The following is a 25,985-nucleotide window of genomic DNA, read 5'->3' as shown; positions in this document are numbered from 1 at the left end:
CCAGACCTGGGCCAAACTGATACTGGGAACTTGGAGTTCCATCCGGGTCTCCCAAGTGGGTAGCAGGAGCCCAAGTACTCAGGCCATCTTCCATTGCTTTGCCCAGGTGCATTAGTGGGGAGTTGAATCAGAAGTGGAGTACCAGGACTGGAACCGGTGCTTACATGGGATGCCAGCATCACAGGAGGAAGCTTAACCCACTGTGCCACAAAGCTGGTCCCCATAATAGCATTTTTGTTCGCATTTTTCAATCTCTTGGCATTTTATCTAATATTGCTATATACTTACACACTCTCCATTTCATCAGAGTATTTATAATGTAGATTTGGACCTGATGGCTAAGATAAGTTTGAACATCTCTAGCAAGTAGAAATGTTGATAGGTAAGTTCATTCAGCTGTTTGCTCTGAACAGAACTTCTTAGTGTACAATCAAGATACTCTGCCCTGCTTAGAGGAAACTTAAAGAAGTGTCATAGGCTAGCCCCCTGTTTTCAGATGTCCTTTTAGAAAAGATGTCCTGATAAAGGACACCTTATGTCCTCTCTTGAAAATTCTCCTTTTCATGTTAGTGTGAAAGTTGTTCCACTAGTATTAGCCTCTTCTGGGGACGTCCCTTCAACTCTATTGCCTGTAGGCCAAATATCAACTCTTGACTCTTCTCACCTCAGGTCTTAGTTCTGTGGCTTTTGTGTTTTTTTGTTCACCACTCTGTTCTTCATGTCATGTCATCATCATGTCATGTTCTACATTGTTATGTCTTCACTGTCACCTTGTAAGAGCCACAGCACTAATCTAGTACTAAATAAAGATTACTGCTGTTTTTCTGTGCATATTGTCCTGATTGGTTGATAATATACCCCACCCTGATCTGTCTTAAAGTTTTGACCTATGACTATGCCTTCTTATTTATATACATCCAGGTATTTAAAGTTCTTAAGGGTCAAAAAATGCTTGGCTTCTAGAAGGTGCAGCAATAGAAAATAAAGTGTTGAATCATTTCCCAATACTCTACCCTGAAGCTTGTAGCTTCTCACTATGAGATTGGTAGAAACTCTTCATATGCTTTTGCATTATTCATCCTTTTATTTTCTTAGACATCTTATTGATTTACTTCTGACATTAAAAGCACAGCAGTGTAAATAAATTGGCATGATATTGAAGGTGTCATGACTCCTTTTTCAATATGCTTTTCTTTAGCACTATCCTGAAGAACGACATGTAGTTGAACGCCATGGACGGGACACGAGTGGACCAAGAAAAGACTGGCATGGTCCACCTTCACAAGGGCCTGGCTATCATGATACAAGGCGAATGGGTGATGGCCGGGGAGGAGCAGGCATAATAACCCAGCATTCAAGGTAAATAGCTAGTCATTAAGATTTCTGCCAGCACACAACTCAACTTTTTATCCATTCCTTAAAGGTTGTTATGGTTTTTGAGGGATTAAACTGTGGCAGGTAAAAAACCTAGGTCTGCCCCAGCATTTCCCTATATCAACTCAAAAGCCTTGCCAATGGAGCCTATGCGGGGCAGCTGATCTTGATTTCTAACTTAATTGATTGGTTCTGGCAAGTAAATCTAGATGTAGGTGTGTGTGTGTATTGGAATCCAAACAGTAATATACATTAACCTCAAATTGTGATCCTCCTCTTCGCTACCTAGCAATTCTAAAACTCCTGAGAGAAAAAGAAGCTAGAAATGTGTTCTCTTTCCTTTTTTTCCAAGTAACTCTAGCAAAACTTTTGGACATTTGACCCAAAGGCATTTTATATGCTAAGAGACAAGCTTGATTCATTCTCTTAAACCCAGTGTCCACATTGGCACTTTAGTCACCAAATCTTCAACCTCTCCATTTCCCATTTCTCTCATTCACCTTAGAGGAGTTACTGACCTGCTCAAGTTTCACTATTCTGTCACTTCTGTCAAACTTCAGTGAGAGTTATACTTGTCATTACACAACCTCATCATTCTATTATTACTTGTTTGAAAGGCAGAGACAGAAATCTTCCATCTGCTGGTCCATTTCCTAAATGACCACAACAGCCTGGTCTGGATCGAAGCCAGGAACCTGGAACCCAATCCAAGTCTCCCACATGGGACCCAATTACTTGACCCAAGGTTGTGTATTAGCAAGCAGCTGGAATCTGAAGTGGAACCAGGACCTGAATCCAGGCATTCCATTCTGTCTTTGGGTTTTCAAGGCCACCAGTGACTTCTCTTAAAATACAGATTCCATTCTTTTCTCTCTTTTTTTAAAGATTTTATGTATTTATTTGAAAGTCAGATTTACACAGAGAGAGGAGAGGCAGAGAGAGAGGGGGAGAGAGAGATACAGAGAGAGAGAGGTCTTCTATCGGATGGTTCACTCCCCAAATGGCTGCAATGGCTGGAACTGCGCCGATCCAAAGCCAGGAGCCAGGAGCTTCTTCCGGGTCTCTCATGTGGGTGCAGGGGCCCAAGGACTTGGGCCATATTCCACTGCTTTCCCAGGCCATAGCAAAGAGAGGGATTAGAAGTGGAGAAGCCGGGACTTGAACCGGCACCCATATTGGATGTTGGCACTTCAGGCCAGGGCGTTAACCCACTGCGCCACAGTGCCAGCCCCTAAAGATGTATATTTATTTATTTGAAAGAGTTACAGTGAGAAGTAGAGACAGAGATGTCTTCCATCTGCTGGTTCACTTCCCAAATTGTCACAGTAAGCAGAGCTGAGCCAGTCCAAACCCAGGAACCAGGAGCTTATTCAGGGTCTCCCAGGTGGGTGCAGGGACCCAATCACCTGGGCCATCTTCCACTGCTTTCCCAGATGCATTAGCAGGGAGCTGGATTGGAAGAGGCGCAACCGGGACACAAACCAGCACCCATATGGGATGCCGGCAGCACTACAGGCTAGGGCTTTAACCTGCTGTGCCACAGCGCCAGCCACAGAGTCCATTATTTTCTAAGTTCTCATGCTCCTTGGTGGCTAAGCACTATTTCACACTGTTGCTTTTCTTTATTTTGAAGCAGCTTTCTGTGTTCTAAAGCATTATAATTTCCCTCTTCCTGATTTCCTTTGCTGCCCCTCTTTCAGATGATTGCATTTTTGACACTGCTCTTTATTTTTAGCTCCTTATCACCATTTCCATGTGAGTGCCTTGCTTGTTTCCATCAATTCAAGGTCCCAGGCAAATTCATTCCTTTCTTGTTGCCTCTAGCTTATTATTTTATTTTTAAAATTTGTCTATTTATTTGAAAGAATGACAGAAAGATATGTTCCATCTACCAGTTCACTCCCCGTATGCCAGTGACAGCTGAGGTTTGGACAGGCCGAAGCCAAGAGTCAGGAACCAGGAACTCCATCTAGTCTTCCATGTGGGTGTCAGTGACCCAAGTAGATGAGGCATCATTTGCTGCCTCCATGGTGCACATTAGCAGGAAGTTGGATAGGAAGCAGAGCTGTGAGTTGATTCCGGGTGTTCCAGTATAGGATCCTGGCATTTCAAGCAGGCAAACAGTGACCTGATCTGCTTTGCTACAGTACCACCCTCCAGCTTCTTATTTTTCCTTCTCTTAAAAAGTTTCATTTATTAAAAGGAAGAGAAAGAGAGAGGGGGGGTAGGAGGAGAGACAGAGCTCTGTCTGCTGGGTTACTCCCCGAATGCCCATAGCCACAGCCAGGAACTCCATCATCCAGATCTCCCACATGGCAGGAACCAGGTACCTGAGCTATCACCTGTTGGCTCCCATGCACATCAGGAGCAAGCTGGATTGAAGCAGAGGCAGGATTTGATCCCAGTAACTTCTGTATGCAATGCAAGTGTCCCTGGCAGCAGCTTAACCCATTGTACTACAATGCCCAACCCCCCCCACCCCCCAGCTTTTTTAAATTTGCAAATGCTACTTTCTATCTTATTCACCCCAGCTGGAAAAATATTGGTCTCATCATATTTATATTCATTACTAGGATAACGTTCTAAGTGTGGTTTGTTTTTTTAAATTGTTTCTAGGGCTATGGGCATTCAGTATAGTAGTTAAGATGTCCCTTGGGATGCCTACATCCCATATCCAAATGCCTGAGTTCACATTCCAGCTCAGCTCCTGTTTCGATTCCCACTAATGTGTATCTTGGGATGGCTAAATTAGTTGGGTGTCTGCCACTCATGTGGGAGACCTGGCTAAGCCCCAGTGGTTGTGAGCTTTCAGGGAGTAAACCAGAAGATGAGAGTGATACCCCTCTCTCCTTTCCTTCCTCCCACCCCTCTCTCCCCCTTTCAAATAAAAAATAATGTGTTTCTAGTAGCTATTGATTCTTCCTCATTTTTTATCAAATCTTCTCAAATTAGTCTTTTTTTTTTCCTGATACATTTACTCAAGTTCTTTCTAAATGCAATGATTGGAGTACCCACTCTTATACCATTTATTGGTTCTAAAACCACAAGCAGCTTCTCTTGGTCACAGAGTCTAGTCCAGACTCTCAGCCTGGGATTCAGCCCTTTCTGCAGCGTTTCATGTCCCACCTTTTTACAGGATGTTTTGGGGATGGATCCATTTTTTATGTGTTCCAAGTGTTTACTCTGTTGCATTATACATAAAAATTCCAGAAATACTTCTTGAATGACTTCCTGTAACTGGAGGTTCCCAAGCTTTAGCATATGCTAGAATTATCGAGAGGATTTGTTAAAACATAGATGCTGGGTCCTATCCCCAGAGGTTTGTGTTTTTGGTTTTTTTTTTTTTTTTTTTTTTTTTTTGACAGGCAAAGTGGACAGAGAGAGAGACAGAGAGAAAGGTCTTCCTTTTTGCCATTGGTTCACCCTCCAGTGGCCGCCGCGGCCGGCATGCTGTGGCCGGCGCACCGCGCGGATCCGAAGCCAGGAGCCAGGTGCCTAGCCCTGGTCTCCCATGAAGGTGCAGGGCCCAAGGACTTGGGCCATCCTCCTCTGCACTCCCAGGCCACAGCAGAGAGCTGGACTGGAAGAGGGGCAACCAGGTACCCCGACCGGGACTGGAACCTGCTATGCCAGCGCCGCAAGGCGGAGGATTAGCCTAATGAGCCACGGCACTGACCCTATCTCCAGAGTTTTTTAGGAGCTACAGTGGGGTTGAGAATTTGCATTTCTATTTCTAGTAAGCTCTTAGTTAGAGCTGATACTGCTGATCTGGGTCTACATGTTGAAATGTTTTGAGTAGTGGGCTTTGCTCCAACAGTGTTTACCTGTGTGACCTTGGACACATTTCTTAACCTGCATGTCTCAGTGTCTTCACAAAATGGGGTTAGTAATGGTACATACAGAACATTGCCTGATAAAAGTAAGTGATGCGTTCTGACATTTTTTTTTTCTTTTAAATCCTTTTCAGTAATGCATCCCCAATTAACAGAATTGTACAAATCAGTGGCAATTCCATGCCAAGAGGAAGTGGTTCTGGATTTAAGCCATTTAAGGGTGGACCTCCACGACGATTCTGAAAATCAGCTATCTGCCATGGTTTCAAGATAATTTATTGAAATCTCCTATAAACTTTACTTGACTACTTAAGAAGAGGACCTCTGGCTTGCTTGAGAATTCTGTCCTACTTTTTTTTTTTTCTTTTTAAAATTTAACTTGATTGCTTTTCTCAATTTTAGAGAAGATATTTAAATAGTTCTGTTGTAACTTTTAATAGTTTTGTGTACCATTCAACTTGTTTTCTTTCAGCACCGAGACACATTTGAAAAGATTGGAATTGAAGCCGTTTTGTTGACTGCTGTGTGAATATGCAGAGTAGCTTGCAGCTGTGTGGTAGTGGTTTAATTTGCAGCACTAGCTCTGTGGTGTCAGGCTCTAGAGATACTTCTTGTCACCAAGCATTTTCAGCCTCCATTTTGAAGGTTGTTTAAGCTTAAAAAGTCTGCCATCTAATTTTTAGAGAATAAGATTGTTCCTTGCATTTCTGAGTATTATGTAACCTATTTTTGCAGAAGGTACTGTTACATTAAGTGCATCTGTGTATCCTGGTTAAAAAAAAATGTAATCTTTTTTGAAATAAACCTTCATATTCTGTATAGTTGCTAAAGTGTTGAGAACCTTTTTAATTGTAAAATGAGAACCAGTTTTGAGTTTAGTATAGCAGCACACTTGTTCAGGTTTGCATGGTTTGAAACCAAATAGACTAATGAAACCTTGGCCATAAGGTTCATATCACGAGGTTCTTAGCCTGAGTTGTGCAGGTAAGTGCACTTTGAGGTAATCTGCACTGTGTGATGGATAAATTCCATCTCTGGGAATTGTGTGGGTATTAATGTTTCCATGTTCCCAACTATGTTGAGAAGTGGGAAAAACCCAGGTTCTAGATTGGTGAATCAGTGGGGTTTTGTAAATACTTGTATGTGAAAAGACATTGTTGTCTTTTTTTGTGAAAATAAACATCCACACCTGGAAGTGTATGTGTCTTTGTGTCCAGCTCCTTAGGTCTTAGACCACCAGCCTTTCAGGAGTTAAACCTAAAGTGATTGTGTAGAGTTATACAACATCTTTTGCTCTTTCTTCCTAGGGAAAAAGCTAGCTAGCTTTGACTCTTCACATTAGTATTTGGGCAGTATACTACTCCTGTGACTTTTTTTTTTCTAAGGCATCTTCCCTAGGAAAGACTGACAAGATAAATTCTCAACACCATCTCTTTCATGAACGCTTTCCATATCCCTTCTTATCAGTCAGTGATGAATAATCCAGAGGGCTTAGATGGTGAAGTCAGCAGTTTGGATGCATGTAAAATATGGGAGCACAGGGGTCACCCTGAAACCACTCCTTTGATATGAGAACCTGATAGAAGTTCTTGACAGCATTTGTTTGTCCCTGGGTGCGTATAGTCAGGCTGATGCAATGGCTCAGCTTTCTAAGTGCTACAGACAGCTAGGGTTCTGTGGTCTTTGGCCCTTTGAGAAACTGGCACTGTTTGAAATGCTTTGGATTTCATAGCCCTAGTTGCCATTCCCAGACCTAAAACTGTGGGAGGAGGTAGAATGTGTGTTAGGTCTGCTTCATTTCTCCATCCCCAACACCTTGGAGAATGGCATAGTAAAAGCCTCAGTATACGGTGGTGTGAACTCACTCTACCTTGACCCCTGCCTTCGTGACTTTGGGTCATTAGGTGACATCTCATTATTTCATGTTTCCTTATCTATAGAGTGGCACTGTACTTCTTAGAAGGGTTAATCTTACAGTTGCTAACATTGGCTAAGCCCTTTTTTTAAAATTTTTATTTATTTATTTGTTTGACAGGCAGAGTGGACAGTGAGAGAGAGAGAAAGGTCTTCCTTTGCCGTTGGTTCACCCTCCAATGGCCGCCGCGGCTGGTGCGCTGCGGCCGGCGCACCGCGCTGATCCGATGGCAGGAGCCAGGTGCTCATCCTGGTCTCCCATGGGGTGCAGGGCCCAAGCACTTGAGCCATCCTCCACTGCACTCCCTGGCCACAGCAGAGAGCTGGCCTGGAAGAGGGGCAGCCGGGACAGAACCGGCACCCCGACCGGGACTAGAACCCGGTGTGCCGGCGCTGCAAGGCAGAGGATTAGCCTAGTGAGCCATGGCGCCTGCCAAGCCCTTTATTTTTAACTGTATCTGCTTGCCTAAGAAAAATCCTTCTAGGCAATAGATAAAGTTATTTTGTTAACCATTTTTCAGATAGGGATTTGAGAAATAACCTCTTTCAAAGTAGATCTTGGATTTGGGCCAGTCTTTTCTACAATTGCATTAAGGGTACAACTTTTTTATTTTCATTTTTTTTAAGATTTATTTTAGGGGCCGGTGCTGTGGCACAGCAGGTTAAAGCCCTGGCCTGCAGCACTGACATTCCATATGAATGCTGGTTCGAGTCCCAGCTGCTCTACTTCTGATCCAGCTCTTTGCTATGGCCTGGGAAAGCAATGGAAGATGGCCCAAGTCCTTGGGCCCCTGCACCTGTGTGGGAGATCCAGAGGAAGCTCCTGGCTTCTGATCAGCTCAGCTCTGGGCATTGTAGCCATGTGGGGAGTGAACCAATGGATGGAAGACCTATCTTTCTCTGGCTCTACATCTCTGTAACTCTTTCAGATAAATAAAATAAATCTTAAAAGCAGATTTATTTTATTTATTTGAAAGGCAGAGTGGGAGGGAGGGAGGGGGGGAGAGAGAGAGAGAGAGAAGAGAGGATGAGAATCTTAAACCCGCTGGTTCACTCCCCAAATGGCCCAATGGCTGGGACTGGGGCCAGACCAAAGCCAGGAGCCAGGAGCTTCTTTCATCTCTGCCACAGGATGCAGGGGCCCAAGGACATCCTCTGCTGCTTTCCCAGGCCATTGTTAAGGAGATGGATCAAAAGAGACTGGAACCAGCACCCACAGGGGATGCTGGCATTGCAGGTGGCATCTTTACCTGCTGTGCCACAGCACTGACCCCACAGGGGTGCAGCCTTCTACAGACAATGTAGGTACTTTTTATTTTCCCTCAGGAGCTTTTGTATGCTTTTTCCAAGTTCAGAATGCCTGACAAAACCTTAAGTTTTGACTTAGAGGTTGAGAGTAGCCCTCAGTGTTCAGGGACAGCAGCTAGCAGGGATCTGGCTTGCTCTCAGCATCAGTTGTGAAAACCAGATTAAGACATTTATAAAGGAAGATGAGCTCCTCAAAGCCAAGAAAAAGGAAATTTTCCTACTCCCCATATGCTTGGTGAATAATTGAATTGCTGTATCATAATGTAGATGGTTCAGTGATTTAGAAGCAACAGACAGCCTACCAATGGATCAAGAAAATCAAGAGCTAGTCTTAGTTTGGGCAAAATGCTGAACTCAGAAAATACATATGACAAACATACTTGCAAAGAAGAGGACGGACACTGGCATTGTGGTGCAGCAGGTTAAGCTGTGGCCTGCAATGGCATCCCAAATGAGTGCCATTTCGAATCCTGGCTGCTCCACTTCATTTCCAGCTCCCTATTAATAGTCCTGGGAGAGTAGTGAAAGATGACCCAAGTGCTTGGGTCCCTGTCACCCATGTGGGACATCTGGATGGAGTTCTGGAGCTGCACCAATCTGAAGCCAGGAGCTTATTCCAGGTCTCCCACAGGGGTGCAGGGGCCCAAGGACTTGGATCATCTTCTGCTTCCCCAGGCCACAGCAGAGAGCTGGATGGGAACTGGAGCAGCCGGCACCCGTACAGGATAATGGCACTGCAGACAGCAGCTTTACCCACTGTGCCACAGCACCAACCCCAGGAATGCTAATTTCTATCATCCCAGTATAAGGGCATTGGCTGTTGAAGCTAGCACCCCATCTCCTGTAGAGTAAATCCAATTTTCCAGTGCCTGCTTGCCTGCTTTTCACATGTCCTACCTTGTGTCCCTTGCTGATAGTTATAGTCACATTGGCCTGTGTGTGTGTGTGTGTGTGTGTTGAACACAGCATAGTGTCTGGATCCCTTGAGGGGCACAGCTTGACTTTTTCTGGGAATACAGTGGTGCAGCAGTTTTAAGATGTAACCGAGGGGCCATCACTATGGTGTAGCAGGTAAAGCCACATCCTGTAGTGCCAGCATCCTATATAGGTGCCTGTTCAAGTCCTGGCTGCTCTACTTCCGATCCAGCTCTCTGCTATGGCCTGGGAAAGCAGCCAAAGATGAAAGAACATGGGCCCCTGACTCACGTGGGAGACCCAGAAGAAGCTCCTGGTTTTGGATCAGTCCAGCTCCAGCCATTGTGGCCATCTGGGGAGTGAACCAGCAGATGGAAAATTCTGTGTGTGTCTCTCTGCTTCTGCCTGTCTGTAACTCTGCCTTTCAAATAAATGGATATTTAAAGATTTATTTTTTTACATGAGAGTCAGAGTTACACATAGAGAGGAGAGGCAGAGAGATAGAGGTCTTCCATCCAATGGTTCATTCTCCAATTGGCCGCAACGGCACCAATCCGAAGCCAGGAGCTTCTTCTGGGTCTCCTACACAGGTGCAGGGGCCCAAGGACTTGGACCATCTTCCACTGCTTTCCCAGGCCATAGCAGAGAGCTGGATCAGAAGTGGAGCAGCCAGGACTAGAATCGGCGCCCACATGGGATGGTGGTGCTTCAGGCCAGGGCATTAACCCAGTGCACTACAGCATTGGCCCCAAATGGATAAATATTTAAAAAAAAAATTTTTTTTTAATGCAACTGACAAGGGTTTACATTGAGGACATATGGTAAACAGTAAGATGGAGACTTGAGGGCCAAAAGCTTCTTGCAAGCCACTACTTGGTACAATCACCAGTAAGAAATGCAATTGTTTAGGGACAGGCTGCCCAGACCATCAGGTCAAAGCTCAAGCCCCTAAGAGAAGTGCTTGCCTCAAACATGAACATTGAAGGCATCCTTGCTCCAGCTCTGTGCTCACTGAGCATATCATTTCCCATCTGAATTTGCCAACAGGGTTAGCCAACATGAGTATGAAATCTGCTCAGTTAAGTTTTCATCACTTTGCAAGACCAAGACCTTCTAAATTGCAAGCAATAACCAGTCACTGGATAGAAACTTTCTAGTGATACCTATCAAAATATACTCATACATTAGTTCACATTCTGCAAGGCAGTTGGGAGGCGGTATGGAGAGGGAATGGGTCAGATGGGTCAGATACAATGACAAGGGTGCATCTCTCAAGGATATAATGACTGTAAATTCTGAAGAACTGATATAATAAATTGCTTTTCTATAATATCCTAATATTTCTAAGATTATATTACCTATTAGCTGCTTTAATGACTTTATTCTTTTTTTTTTTTTTTTTGGACAGAGTGGACAGTGAGAGAGAGAGACAGAGAGAAAGGTCTTCCTTTTGCCGTTGGTTCATCCTCCAATGGCCGCCACGGTTGGCGCGCTGCGACCGGCGCACCGCGCTGATCCGATGGCAGGAGCCAGGGGCTTCTCCTGGTCTCCCATGCGGGTGCAGGACCCAAGCACTTGGGCCATCCTCCACTGCACTCCCTGGCCACAGCAGAGAGCTGGCCCGGAAGAGGGGCAACCGGGACAGAATCCGGTGCCCCGACCGGGACTAGAACCCGGTGTGCCGGCGCCGCAAGGCGGAGGATTAGCCTAGTGAGCCGCGGCGCCGGCCTAATGACTTTATTCTTGATGCATCTGCCAACCTTGGTCCCTCCTGTCCCTAGCTCTGACTGGAAAAGCAACCTGCCAGGGTCTGCTTCACCTGGTCTACATCTCCCCTGAACTAATCAAAGAACAATCCCAACTTAGACAAAACTGTATGAAAGGGAAACCCCACAAAGCTAGGACAACCTGCCGGGCTGTCCCGTCTAAAGACCAAAGGTTTCAGAATGCAGAGGAGTGTGGGCCAATTGTGCCATTTGCTAGCTTCACAAGTAGGGGCAAATTATCTCTATGTCCAGGACACTGGCTTGATTTGGCTTACCTGATAGGGCTAGTGTAAGGATCTAAATAGCAAAAATATGTATCAAATACTAGACAAATTCTCATTTTCTCTTACGCTAGCAAAGTCCTGTCATGCTACCTGGATTGAAGCCAAAAGAAAATGATCTTATTTGTAGAGGTTCAGTAGAGAGTTGCTGACCAGGCAAAATCAGAGGTCTGACTGGTTGAGTTCTCAAACCTGGACCCTACCCCCAGAGATGCGTGATGGAGATCACGCTTGTTTTCTTCCATAAAGATCCCCAAGACGATTTAAATGTGCATCCAGGATGGAGAATCACTGTAGAGATGCAGCTCAAACTAGGCAAGACCAGACAGAGCCAATTTTAAGAGCAGCTGGCAATTTTATGGGTAGTAGAATTTTCCTTGTCGTACTCCAACACATGTCATTTAGTTTTAGAAACTGCATGTTTTTGCCAGAGAGAAGTGATGTTCATTAGTAATACTTTCTGGATAAGTGATGATTAATTCCTTCATAAAGCTGAACCACCCAGCATGCAGGTGGGTAATCTCTGTATCAGCTTAAGAAACTTGTTTTGGGATGTTCTATTAATATTATGTAGATAAGCAATACTTTGTTTTAATTCTATTAAATGACCACCTTTAAAAGGCGTTTAAGGGAGTTATCAAGTTACCAAGGTTAAGAGATTGGATTGGGGCCTGTGCTGTGGTGCAGCGGGTTAACACCCTGGCCTTAAGTGCAGGCATCCCATATGGGCTCCGGTTCAAGACCCAGCTGCTCCACTTCCGATCCAGCTCTCTGCTATGGCCCGGGAAAGCAGTAGAGGATGGCTCAAGTCCTTGGGCCCCTGCACCTATATGGGAGACCCGGAAGAGGCTTCTGGTTCTTGCCTTCGGATGGGTGCAGCTCTGGCCGTTGCAGCCATCTGGGGAGTGAACCATCGGATGGAAGACCTCTCCTCTCTGTGTAACTCTGATTTTCAAATAAATAAATCTTTAAAAAAAGAGAGAGACTGGACCAAAGGCAGGCATTTGGCATAGCAGTTAAGACACCTTTTGGGACACCTGCATCCTTTATCAGAGTGCCTAGGTTTGAGTTGTGGCTATATAATTTTGGAGTTCACCATGTTGCTATGTATATGGAGTTCCTTCACTTGTTGCTGTGTAGTTTTCCATTTTGCAGATACACAGTTTTTTTGTGGACTCGTTTTACTGGTGGAAATTTGAGTTGTTGAAAGTTTGAGACAATTATGAATAAACTAGTATGAATGTGTATAAGTCTCTATGAACAATGTCATTTTATTTTTAAACAATGTTATGTTATTTTTCTCAGGTAAATAAGAGTGGAATTGCTGGGATATATATATATATATGTATATGTGTGTGTGTGTGTGTATATATATATATATATATATATGGTAGTATATATAATGTAAAATACTTTATTTCAAACTGAACACAAAAATTAACACAAAATGCACCCTAGACATAAATGTAGGGCCTAAAACCATGACACATCTAGAATAAAAGAAATCATAGTGACCTCAGATTTAAAATTTTGACTGGATATCAGAAATCTACTTGAAAACTTTCAGAAATATGGGTTTAGAAAAGGAGAAGACAAGGCAGGCTTTTGGTGCAGTGATTAAGTCGCCACTTGGGACACCTGCCTCCCATACTGGAGGCCACCCACGTGGGAGGCCCAGATTGAGTTCCAGGCTCCTGGCTTCGGCTTGGCCCAGCCCTGGCTGCTTGTAGGCATTTGGGGAGTGAACCAGTGAATGGAAGATTTCTGTCTCTCTGCAGACTTTCAAATAAATAAATAAAAAGGAGGGAGAACCAGGAACTTCATCATCCTGGTGTCCCACATAGGTCTCAGGGGCCCAAATACTTGGGCCATTTTTTGCGGCCTTCCCAAACACATTAGCAGGAAGCTGGATAAGAAGCAGAGCAGCTAGAACTTGAACCAATATGAGATGCCAGCGACACAAGTGGTGGCTTAACCCACTGCACAACATCGGCCTCTGAAGTTTTATTTTGTCCATGTTTTTCATCCGGGGCCATTCTGAGTCTAAGTTCATCTCAGCCTCTTGGTGGGAACGGCATTATAAAAGGATATAATAGAAAAATGTTTTTATAAGGCTTAAGTGGCCATCCTAATCTCCCAGGTGAAGGTTTCTCATTTAAAATTCTTGGCTTGCAGGCCAGCGCCGTGGCTCAACAGACTAATCCTCTGCCTTGCGGCGCCAGCACACCGGGTTCTAGTCCCGGTCGGGGCACCATATTCTGTCTCGGTTGCCCCTCTTCCAGGCCAGCTCTCTGCTGTGGCCAGGGAGTGCAGTGGAGGATGGCCCAAGTGCTTGGGCCCTGCACCCGCATGGAGATCAGGAGGAAGCACCTGGCTCCTGCCTTTGGATCAGCATGGTGCGCCGGTCGCAGCGCGCCAACCGTGGCGGCCACTGGAGGATGAACCAACGGCAAAAGGAAGACCTTTCTCTCTGTCTCTCTCTCTCACTGTCCACTCTGCCTGTCAAAAAAAAAAAAAAAATTCTTGGCTTGCTGCAGAAGAAAAAGTTATTTAGTTTTCTAATTTGGTATTAACCACCTGTTATAATTTATTCAGCATTTATTATATATATGGTACTTTAAATATGAATTACAATCTTCACAATAATTCTAAGAGGTAGAAATTATTTATTCCATTATAATGATGAGGATTTAGGTGTACATAAGTCCTATAAGGCTAGTGAGTAAAGAAATGGTTAATAGGCTTAATATTGAAGATTTCAATAGATGTGACAGAAAAAGTTGAGTCATCATTTGGACACATATCTGGTCTAGATTTGTCTTCTTCCAGATCTATTTGTGAGCTCAGGCTTCAACCTAGCTTTGAAATCTAAGCTCTAGGGGAAGGTGCTGTGGCCTGAAGCGACGGCATCCCATATAGGCACCGGTTCGAGACCTGGCTGCTCCACTTCCCATCCAGCTTTGGATCGGCACAGCTCAGGCCGTTGTGGCCAACTGGAGAGTGAACCTCTCTCTCTCTGCCTCTCCTCTCTCTGTGTAACTCTGACTTTCAAATAAATAAATAAAAAATCTTTAAAAAAAAATCTGAGCTCTGACAAACAATGGGGTAAATCATTGGATAACAGAAAATGAGGAAAGCAGGGCATATAACGAGAAAATGCTGCTTACTGTAGTTTTACTGAGACTGCTGTTTGTCAAACATTCTTCCATTCGCTCTAGGCACTTGCAGGATGATACCTAGGGAAAACCAGAGGGGACACAAACAATTAAGGGATTATATATCTATATAAATTTTATGCTGAAGGTGCAACCCAACTTGATTATCTTATTTATAAGATAGGTAAGCAATAACTACAAAATATAGATATCTTAAAAAAATTTCTGCATGTTTAAATAATTCAAGAACATGGTGAAAACAAAGAGAAAAAGGACAATCACCCGATATATGTTTTCTAGGCTTTCTAGAAAAACATAGATTTGTTCCTTTGGCCACTTACATGCAAATCTACAAGAAAGGTGATATTATGGACATCTGAGGAATGGGTACTGTTCAAAAAGGAATGCCTATGAATGCCACCACTGCAAACCTGGAAGAGCTGACAATGTTCCCCTAGCATGCTTTCAGCATCATTATAAACAAATAAGGGCCAGATTCTTACCAAGAGAATTAATATGCAAATGTGTTATGAGATCACTTCATGAAATGCATGAAGGAAAATAATCAGAAGAATCAAGCCAAAGAGAAAGGTACCTGGGCTCAGCTGCAACTCCAGACTGCTCCTCCCAGAGAAGCACATTTTGTGAGAACCAACTGAAAGGACCCCAGGCTGCTGAAAGCTATTCCCTAATAATTCATAGCATCATAGGTGTCAAAAAATAATTAGACATCTGCGCCATAAAAATCTTTCTCTTAATTGAGTAGAAGTATATCATCCTCTCCCCCACCCCCAAAAAAATTCCTCTAAAAATAGTTAAGTTCTTCCTGTCAATGGTCATGTGCTAAGAAAATCAAGATGAATGAGACCATATGATCTCTATCTTTAAAAGGTCCAGTCGGCCTGAAGTGCTACCAATGACAGAAGGTTGGCAAAATGCTATGCGGAATGATTAATTCTGCTCAGAGGGCTGGGAAGCCCAAGCAAGCTATCAGGTATTAGCTGGTTTGGACGTTAAACAGTTGGACAAAACTTTACATTAGAGTTGGCATCCTGGAATAAAGTGAAAGTGGTATCTTCTCAGGTTTTAGTCCTCTAAGACAAGACAGGTGTCAGATATAACAAATCTACCACTGGAATCAGGTTATATTATATGGTTTGTATTTGATTATTATATTTGTATTTGATTATTATATTGTTGTTGTTGTTGTTGTTTTCTGCCTCTTGGGGGGAAACAAAGTTGTATTTACCAAAAGTTGGTCCTAGTACTCTAAGAGCTATGTGAATGGGTCAACATGGCAGCTCCCACTATCCTCACCCTGTAAGAAGTAGTTTAATGAGATGATTATACATTGCAAAAACACTGTTTGGTCTAAATATCAAAGTTTATTGAAATAAAATATAATCTATAATAAAAAATACTACAGGTGTTATTCACTGGTTAACAGTTTTAAGTGTATTAACAAACATCCAACATTTTAATCCAACAATGACACTATCCTTATGGTACAATAACAAACATGAAATTAAATGTTGAGTAATACTGAATAACTGTTACAAATATTTTATACATTCCCATCTATGTTCAAAATGCCTTTTTAGGAACATCCTCCAAAAATGAAGCTTTTGAACTTGCTTAAGATACAGTTTTTAATTAGTTTTAGCATGATTAGCATTTAAAGCAATACATTTATTTCATAGAAATTCAGTTCAACCCTAAGCTGGGTAGGTGCTTTTAGGTGTCTGTTAATTTAAAAAAAAAAGGGGGGGGGGTCTTTCAATGATCTTTCCTTTTAATTTTTAGGGTTTATATTATTCCTTTTTAAATAGATTTTATTTATTTGGAAGGCAGAGAAAGATTGATCTTCCATCCACTGGTTCACTCCCTAACGGGATTGCAATGGCTGGGGCTGGGCCAGGCTGAAGTCAGAAGCATGGAGCAGCCTGGACTAGAACCAGCACTCATATGGTTTGGGCATCTTAGGCGGCGGCTTAACCTGTTTTGCCACAATGCTGGCCCCTATTATTCCTTCACTAGAAATGCAGCAGTCACAAAGCAAAAGAGATGCATTATTTCATAGGTAGACAGGATATTAAGACAAGAGGAAAAGAGTAGAAAAATGTAGGCACTCACACACAATCTATATATCTAAACTCTTTGAAAACTCAGTTGACCAATCTTGGTCTGGCACAGAGATCTATAACATATCATAGCAAATTCTTGACCCAATTAGTTCTGATAGTAAAGTGGAGGAAGAAAATGTTTCTTTTTCTTGCTAAGTTTCATGGTTACTTTTTGCAGCCATATACCATCCTAGTTGCTTTCCCCAAAACATGTGCCTCAGTACAATTATTGTGCAAAATTCAAGGAAAAAGATTTATATGCATTAGCTTTAGAAAATGACTTTCAGGGTACTTTCAAAGTTTCACAGGTAAAGCTTATCCCTTTTGCAGACTGCTGTGTAAAACTTATACATCAATCTTTATTATATCGTCCTATTTGTGACTTGTGGATATGTGAGAATCACCTTTTTATTGAAGAATACATAACCTTTTCACAAAAACCAATGGAGGCTTTTGAAAGCCTCATCTTTAAAAATCTGTAATGCTAAGATATCATATGTACCCTGAGGAGGGAAATGGTTATTTCATATTACTCATATGTGAAAAAGAACAATAACTGAAAAAATTGAGACATTTAAGACAGATCTTCAGAAAGTAAATAACAATCTTGGTCTGGAGACATTGCATTAGGTACAACTGCTTGTAGGGCATTTCAGTTACAAGCCCTTTGGACAGGCCACTGATTTGACAATTTAAGCGGCATTTCAGTTTTATGACTTTCTGTTTAAAGCTGGAAACAACTACAAAGGCCAAAGAAACCAGGATCACCTCCCAAAGAATTTTGCTTTGCTTTTTGCAGCCTCTTAATTTATGAGGGAGGTATCCCTATCTCTCAAAACAAGATATTACAATGTGGATCACCATTAGGGTTTTAAAGGTAACAGGGATAAATTGTTAAATGCTTTGAAGGAATCCTCAGAATACAGTTCAGACAAAATAGAATTATTGTAGAACAATGTTTTGTTTTGTTTTCTCTTTAAATCTACTGTAGTTCAAAGCCTAAGATTTCTATTTCTGCCATGTTATCTTAGTACCTAAAATGGGCTACCACTATGCCGTAAAACAATCTGTGTTAGTAGACAAATCTGTCTCTTCTTTTTTCAGGACAATAGGACAATGCTGAATTTGAGGCAACAGTTGAAGAATTTTACCCTGTTTTTCGAGTTTAATTTTCTTGAGATCAGAAAAGTGAAATTAGAAACTAGAATCTCTCATGTAAAAATATATATGCATATCACAATTTATTCAACTCTAACAGCAGAAACACTAGGATTCAGTAAGAGACATGCATGAATTAAAGTTTAGATCGATTTTCAAAAAGTTAAGCTTACCAGAGTCCTACAATTTTCCCCTCACACTCCATTATCTCTATTTTGCAATTTACTTAATCAGGAAGCCTTTGATTTTAAAATTTAGTTTAGAATCACCTGAGAAGAATAACCTCAATTTTTCATGTTTTCCCAATAGTCTCAGAAGAGTTGGACATTACTAACAAAAGACATTAACTTATCAGAGAAACTAAGAACTCTAAGATTCCAATGAGTTCCTTTACTATTTTCAGTCCCTTTCTGAAAAGAACTTAATGGCACATTATCAAACAATATTTTACACTAAAAAAAAAAAAAACCCACAAATAACTAAAATAGCCCTAAAATGAAAGTATTTGACAGATCTGAATGAATTTCACCTATGTAAAAAATTAACATATTAGTAACTTGATACCATTGTATTTTATTCCACAGTGGGGGAAAGTAATGAGAATCTCAATGTTTAGATCTGTAAAAGATATTGAAAAACACAGATTTTAAAATGCTTCTTATACTCTGTAAATACTCTTATTTTGACTCTACAGTCTATAGAAAAAAAAAAAAGCAACTGTAAAACACATTTTGGGAAGAGATGACACCATACCAAAGACAAGACAATTCTACAAATTTTGACAGTATTAACAAAACTGGGTTAAGATACATTATTCCATTGGGAAAAAAGTCTCACATTTACAAACAAAAAAAAAGTATAATATTAGTGATAGTTTATGTAATACTCTGTGCTTATACCATGCCCATTATTCAGGAGTGCAAAACACTTTTTTAAAAAAGCATTCTTCACACATTTAAAGAGCAAATTGAGGCACAGAAAGTTTGCTCAAGGCAAGATAAAACTGGATTCTTAAATACAAAATGATCCAGAACTTCACATATCCAGTTTATTAAAATACAAATTTTAGACTAATTTTAACACCACCATCTTAATTTATGAAATATAAGTTTTCAATTATATTTTAAGATGCATGACTAAGTATTGAGTGATGTGTCAAATCTATAAGCTTCCCATGTTTTAAAATCACAGGTACATTGAGAGGAAAGTTAACAAAATATAATACTTAAAAATTTTAAATAATCAAGATTCCTTGAAGACAGTTCTGAAAATTATCTCAATTCCCCCCTGCAGGATTTTACAGATATCTGTTTTGTATGCCAACATTAATATAGAGATCATAATTATTCTTTCCTTAAATATTTGCCTTCTAGTCCTTTTTCCTTTCAAGATCTCTTTTAGTGAACTGAGTTTGTGATTAATTGAAAATAAAATGCTAGTTACATTTTGTGCAAATATAAAAAAGATTGATGTTGAGTTCAGTCATATAAGTTCTCTCATATTAAGTTTTTTTAGCTAAGCAAGGATCAACAAGTATGAGGAAGAATTCAAAACAGAGTGTGAAGTAAGCAACAAATACTATCACATGAGACAATAAAAATGAGATACAATTATATTCCAAAACCTAATCCTACGCTATGCCTCATTCAACTACCTGACCTTGAAACATGGAAGACATTACTTTAGTTAAGCACACTGGACTGGTGTACAACCAACGCCAATTGTAGCTGGTTCAGAAAGCTAAGTGTGTACATGTATATTTGTGTGTGTATTCTTAAAATGGTGATTCTTACAACTGAGGTAAAGTTTCCAGATTCCTTTGAGAATTTAATAGAAGTCATGGAACCTTACTTCAGAAACATACACACAGACACAGCTACACACACACATACAATAAGTATTGTCAAATACTAGAATTCACAGCATTACTGATGCAATGTGATTAGACCTGAAGAAAATGTTCATACTGTTAATAAAGACAGGCTACTAACTCTAAGGAATAGTCTTTGAAAGTAAGAGGAAAGTGCAGTAATCATATCCATTCATTCATCTGCCTCTTTTGTTAATTCTAATGATGCTTTGATTGATACAAATGTGCCCCTAATCCAGCCTATAAAAATTAAAAAGAAAATGTTTAAATTCTAACTTCTGCTAGCTGTGTACATGTAACAGTTTTCATGTATTAAGAAAGAGTTTAACATATCACTTTTAAATTCCTATGTACACAATCAGCAATGAAATGCCTGAATACCTGTTTTGCTACCTTGAGCAAAATACAAGAAAATAAAGACACAATAGGTCTAAATTTTTTATAATCTTTAAGGATAGTAAAGTAGTATCTCTGAGAAGTTTGTTGGTTTTAACAGAACTGAACATTTAATTCCCCACCACAGTAATCAAAGTGAACATTTTATCATTATTACTCTTGGTATATTAAACTGAATTCCAGGAATGTAAGAAAGCCTGACTCAGAAATATTATTACATAGAAAAAGTCTGATTTAACAAACATTACATTTTTAAGGTTTTTCTTCTAAGTATACATTAACATCTACTTATCTGATAGCAGCACTGCTGGTTTTGAATGAGTTGGTTTTTTTTTTCCTTCCAGAGGGAATGCAGAATGGCAGTATTATCTTTGGAACAAATTAATAAGATAATAACAAATGACAGAAGAATAGTTTCTACACATGTATTCTTCAAGGGCAATAAATAGGTAAGAATATAATTATGGAAAAATATGCCTCAAATATGGTTCTTTGAATTTCTCAAATTTATTGTTTTGTTCTTATTAAAATATAATGCACTATTACTACTATCTGTTCTGGGAAAAACAAACCCTGAAGTTTGAGTTTCCTTCCTTAAACAAGAGAATATCAAGAGTAAACATGTATTAGGTCAACCTGTTTGAGTCAAAAGAGTTTCATAGTATATATGATTACTTTAACAACAGATGTCTATTCCAGGTTATAATCAAGAGACAGACCAAGTATTTTGCACCCAAATTGTATATCCCAAACAGGTTATCTGATGATTTATCATGCTACCATAGGAAATTTGAAGAAATAACAAATTTTGTAACATAAATAGACATGCAAATAGAAGGACATAAAACACACAGCTTAACCCTGGATTTCTCCCTTAGAATAATTCCTTCCATAAATAAGACTTTGCTTTTTACATATAGACTTATGCTATATCTGGTCTGGGATCATGAAGAAAGTTAATTACACAGTTTATAAAAGAAAGAAAAGCTCAACTACATCTTTATTTTAATTTTTTTTTTAGTCTTTTCTCTCTCCAAACCACAAGACAACATTCTCCAAGTGGATGCTCAGGTCAGGTTATGATGCTCTTAAATAAACAAATTTATTCAGGCTTGAAATATAAATCACACAACTACTTGCAGCAGCAATAGTCTTTTCAAAATTGACTAAAACAAACTTTTAAATATAAAGCATATAAAAAGGACTATTAAGGATAGTTTTCCAAAGTGTATCTAGAAAGACAGGAAAAATATTTGTTGCCTCATAATAAAGTTAAATAAATATTCCTTCTGAATCCTATAAACACTGTAAGATGCTTTGAGTTTATTTGGTTCCCATAAGTTAAAAAATATGATTGCTTTTACATAAATTCCTCCAAATTTTATCTACTCTCAAACATATTGATGTCTTCACTAGACTTGGAGATTATCTCATTCAGAAATGTGCTTTTTTGTTGGTTTTAATAACTACACTTAATTTTCTAGCAATAAACATGATTTAAAATTTAAGATTCAAGGTAATTTTAGAAAATGTAGACATCGAAGCATCTGCTTTTCTACACCCTTATATTTACAAGGCCTTGCATCCACTGTGGTTTGCTCCTTAAACTCACTGATCACATTATCAATAAACAGTAACTGTGGTCCAAGTTACCTATGCTGAAGATTTCAGAATTCTTCGAAATTTTACCACACTACAAAGTCATTAATATCTGATTTCACAGGTTATAAGTATTAGTGTTATGCAATTTTTTGCTCTTGGAAAAGAAATAAAAATCTTTGTTTTCTATCTAAATTATATCCAAGCTTCATTATCAGTTCTCAAGATAATATCTAAAATGTACATAACTAAAGAAAGGTAAAGCTGTTCAAGGGCTGAACTAGTCCAATATACAATAAGACTACTTATTCCTGCTATATTTTTGTCTTTTTTATTCTTTTTAAATCCCTATATTAAACCCCTGGTATCTCATTGATTAGATCATCATTATTATTGAAAAACTTCAGAAACTATTGTGCTAATATTTAGATTTCAGGAAGGAATCAGACTAAATCAATTACCTCCATTCGTTGTTAGAAGATAAAATAGCTTTCTAACTGATATGAGTTATGAATGTCACTATGACACAAAAATTTGCTGTGATTCACTTATTTGGCTACAAGTGCAGTATTTTTATGAATGAAAACACACAGCATTTCCAACTTGTAACATGAAACTCCAACTCATAAAGAGTGTATTGTGTGACTTGAAAAAGTTTGATTGTAACAAAGTAACAACCTTTCCCCTGAAAAACATGAACAAAATCCATTGGGAAATCAGGCACAAACGGTATTTATCGGTTTTTCTTCCTTTCTTCCTGTGGTTTTGTTTTCTCAAGACATATAGGTGGTTCCAACAGAATCCAACACTTGTTATAAAATGACACAGCTATTTTTTTCCTTTTCCTTTTCCTTTTCCTTTTCTTTTTCTTTTTCTTTCTCTTTTTCTCGAGGTTCCTTTCGTTTACGTTCAGCATTCCCAGATTGTCTTCCACTTGATGGAGAGGCTGGTACTACTTGGCCCTGCTTTTAGAAAAATACACAGGAAGAAATTACCCCCAAATATTCTAAGGTGCTCAGTCATAGTTATCTAGCAAGAAAACCCACAAAAGTGAAAGAAATCATTAATGGAAAAAGAAGCTACTGGTATACAGACATGTTGTACTACATAGTGTAATTGCCATTGCCATTATGAATAGATATAATTAATATAGCAAGTATTCAAAATAAATTGAATTTCAAAGAATAACACTTAAGATTATATTACCTTAACCCTCAACTTGTGTAGAATTTTAAAGAACGTGACACCTTTTTGTAAACTAATTCTTTAAAAGTTCATTAAATACCATAATTTTATTTTTGCTTTTCTAAAATATTTTAAATACAGAAAAGTATAAAAGAGAGTTCAGTGACCACACAGTTATAATAATTTTTAATATTTTACCATATTTCCTTCATATGTATATATTACATCCATATACATACATACATTTTTTGAAAGCAGAGTGGATATAGTAATATTACATAACATGGGACTCATGAAAAAGATCATAAAATGAGGACAAAAGGGTATATTATTATATAGAGGATATAACTCAGTGAAGATAACATTTGTAAATATCTGTAAACCAAATAATAAGGTATCCATACACATATATAAATTTCCACAGATCAGAGAAAACATACAGTATTTGTCTGTGTCTGGCTTATTTCTCTTAACATAATGGTCCCTAATACCATACATTTTGTTGCAAATGTCAGGATTTCATTCTGCTTTGTGGCTGAGTAATACCCCATTGTGTATATATACCACCTTTTCTTCATCCAGTCAACCAGATATGGTTGATTCCATATCTTTATTATTGTGAACAAGCTGCAATAAACATGGCAGTGCAGGTATCTTTTTCACATGCTGACTAAATTTCCTTTGGATATATTCCCCAAAATGGGACAACCATATGGTAGATCTGTTTTTAGTTTTTTGAGGAATCCCCATACTGTTTTCCATAATGGCTGTACTAATTTTGCAATAATGCAAGAAGTTTGTTTCCCTTTCCTTCACATTCTCGCTAGCATTTGCTATTTTTGGATTTTTTAAAAATAATTGCCATTGTAACTGGCATGAAATGATATCTCATTGTCATTTTTTTCTTGTATTTTCCTGATGGCTGGTGATACTGAGCATTTTCATCTATATGTTGGCCATCTGTATTTCTTCTTTTGGAAATTGTCTATTCAGATCCTTTGTTTCTTAATTGTTATGTTGTTGTTGAATTTCTTGAACTCCTTTTATTCTCAATATTAATTCTGGATACTAATCCTTTATTAGATGCACAGTTTGCAAATTATTTTTTCCCATTCTGTTTGTAGTCTCTTCACTCTGTTGATTGTTTCCTTTGCTGTGCAGAAGCTTCTTAGTGTGCTATAATCCCATTTGTCTATTTTTTGCTTTTATTGCCTGTGCTCTTGGGTCTTATCCAAAAAAAATCATTGCTTCTGCCAATGTCTTGGAATAAATAAAATGAATAAACAAATTTTAAAAACAAAAAAAAATTCTGATAACTGAGTGTGTAATAAGTGTATTCTGTAAAATAAGATAACTTTTTGAGAAAAAAGATAATCATAACATCGTAGGATTCAAGTATTAAGCTTGATGTAGCCAGTTTTTGAGCTAGAAAAAGAAATGTTATACTTATTTTAATGAGTAATTCTGTATCTTGTCTTATTAGACCTTAAAATCATTTTGTTTGCTTGTATATCCAAAATAAAAAGAACTTTTCTGGGATGACACAGTTAAACATAAAAGAAGGAGAATATTTTTCAGTTTGATGAAAAAGTGATTTTACATACAGAAACCCATCTAATAGTAATATTTTCAGTTGCTTATAACATTTAACTGGGGAAAGTGAGAACTGAAATGGTTCTGATCACTGCTGAATACATAGTACAGATCAGACATTGGGTTAAGTACTCATACTAGGTATTTGTTCTTCACTATAAACCTAAGAGTTATGGGGCCATGACTGTGGCATAGAAGGCTAAGCCTCAGCCTGCAATGCTGGCATCCCACGTGGGCACCAGTTCAAGTCCCAGCTGCTCCACTTCCAACCGAACTCTGTGCTAATGTGCCTGGGAAGGCAGCAGAAGATGGCTCAAGTGCATGGGCCCCTGCACCCATATGAGAAACCCATAAGTTCTGGCTCCTGGCTACAGCCTGGCCCAGCCCTGGCCACTGTGACCATTTGGGGAGTGAATCAGCAACTGGAAGATCTCTCTCTCTCTCTCTCCTTCTCTCTCTTCTCTCTGTATCTCTGCCTTTCAAATAAATAAATAAAATCTTCACCAAAAAAAATACACTAAGAGTTAAGTATTATCTTCCATTTTATAGATAAGGAAAATTAGTCTAAAAGAGGTAAAGGACTTTGTCCAAGGTATTCCAAATAGGAAAGAGAGACAGAAGAAGGAAATGCAAATCCACATTTCTCTGACTCCAAAGTCTACTCTTCTGGTAGAACTTCATATTGTTCTGTAGTTGAGAGAAATGACTTTGCTCAAATTGGTTTATTTCTTTTAAATTTTTTTTCTTATTTATTTATTTGAGAGGCAGAGAGACACAGGGAGAGAGAGCTCCCAACTTCTTCTGGTTCACTACCTAAATGCCTGCTATAGATGGGTTAGGCCAGGCCAGGGCCAAGAGCTAGAAACTCATCCCAAAAGGGTGGCAGAAAGCCAAGCACTTGTGGTATCAATTGCTGTTTCTTGGGGCCTGCATAGCAGGAAAGTGGAATCAGAAGCCATGACCAGGAATCAATCCAGGCACTCCAATATGGGATGTCTCAACTGGTAGGTCAAATGCTGACCCCAAATAGGTCTATTTTCTTTGAAGCATTTAAGAACTTAAAGTAAATTTGAAAAATGTTGCCATCAGAATTTTAGGAGAAATAAGATAGTCACAACTTAGGATACAAAACCCATAGGTTTCAAAATGCTAATAAAACAAAGAGTCAAGATATAATTTTAATTAATTTTTTTTTTTTTACTTCAAGCAGAAAGTTCTTTATTGCTAAAATAATCCTTATATTTAAGAATTGGGACACTGGGTTTTACCTGTGCCTGTGTAGAGGAGGAAGCAGCAGCAGCAGCTGCTGCTGCTTGTTCTTGTTCTTGATAGTATTGAGAAGCCCGCCTATCCTCTTCTTCTTGGAGTTTCTTTGCTAGTTCCAAATCACTGATTCCTTCTGGGATTTGTTCCCAATTGATCTCTTGGCTCTGCTGTTCTTGTTGCAGAGACAATGCCATAAGATAGTCCTAAGAAATTCAAACATAACCATCTTTAGCTATGAGATTTTACCTA

General features: G+C 39.4%; 2 protein-coding genes across 9 annotated transcripts in view; one reads left to right on the top strand and one right to left on the bottom strand.

The window, feature by feature from the left end:
* SLTM (SAFB like transcription modulator) overlaps positions 1–6,405 on the top strand; it is a 50,265-nt gene extending 43,860 nt beyond the window's left edge. For all 4 annotated transcript variants that reach the window (XM_062206013.1, XM_062206014.1, XM_062206011.1 and 1 more), the window contains 2 exons: positions 1,199–1,359; positions 5,342–6,405. In XM_062206013.1, coding sequence (XP_062061997.1) covers positions 1,199–1,359; positions 5,342–5,450 — 270 coding nt within the window. In that variant the 3' untranslated portion in view covers positions 5,451–6,405. The remainder of the gene's footprint in view (positions 1–1,198; positions 1,360–5,341) is intronic.
* Positions 1–25,985, bottom strand: part of MINDY2 (MINDY lysine 48 deubiquitinase 2) — a 105,032-nt gene that overhangs the window by 668 nt on the left and 78,379 nt on the right. The window contains exons 8-9 of one of the 5 annotated variants that reach the window (XM_062206016.1): positions 25,739–25,939; positions 14,559–14,627 (exon numbers count right to left, since the gene is read on the bottom strand). In XM_062206016.1, coding sequence (XP_062062000.1) covers positions 14,559–14,627; positions 25,739–25,939 — 270 coding nt within the window. The other 4 variants (XM_062206015.1, XM_062206017.1, XM_062206018.1 and 1 more) reach the window with 4 other exon arrangements.

The sequence above is a fragment of the Lepus europaeus genome, chromosome 11 (genome assembly GCF_033115175.1).
Source record: "Lepus europaeus isolate LE1 chromosome 11, mLepTim1.pri, whole genome shotgun sequence".
Classification (NCBI taxonomy): domain Eukaryota; kingdom Metazoa; phylum Chordata; class Mammalia; order Lagomorpha; family Leporidae; genus Lepus; species Lepus europaeus.
Note: the sequence above shows the minus strand (reverse complement) of the source record. Positions and strands in the feature narration are given on the sequence as shown.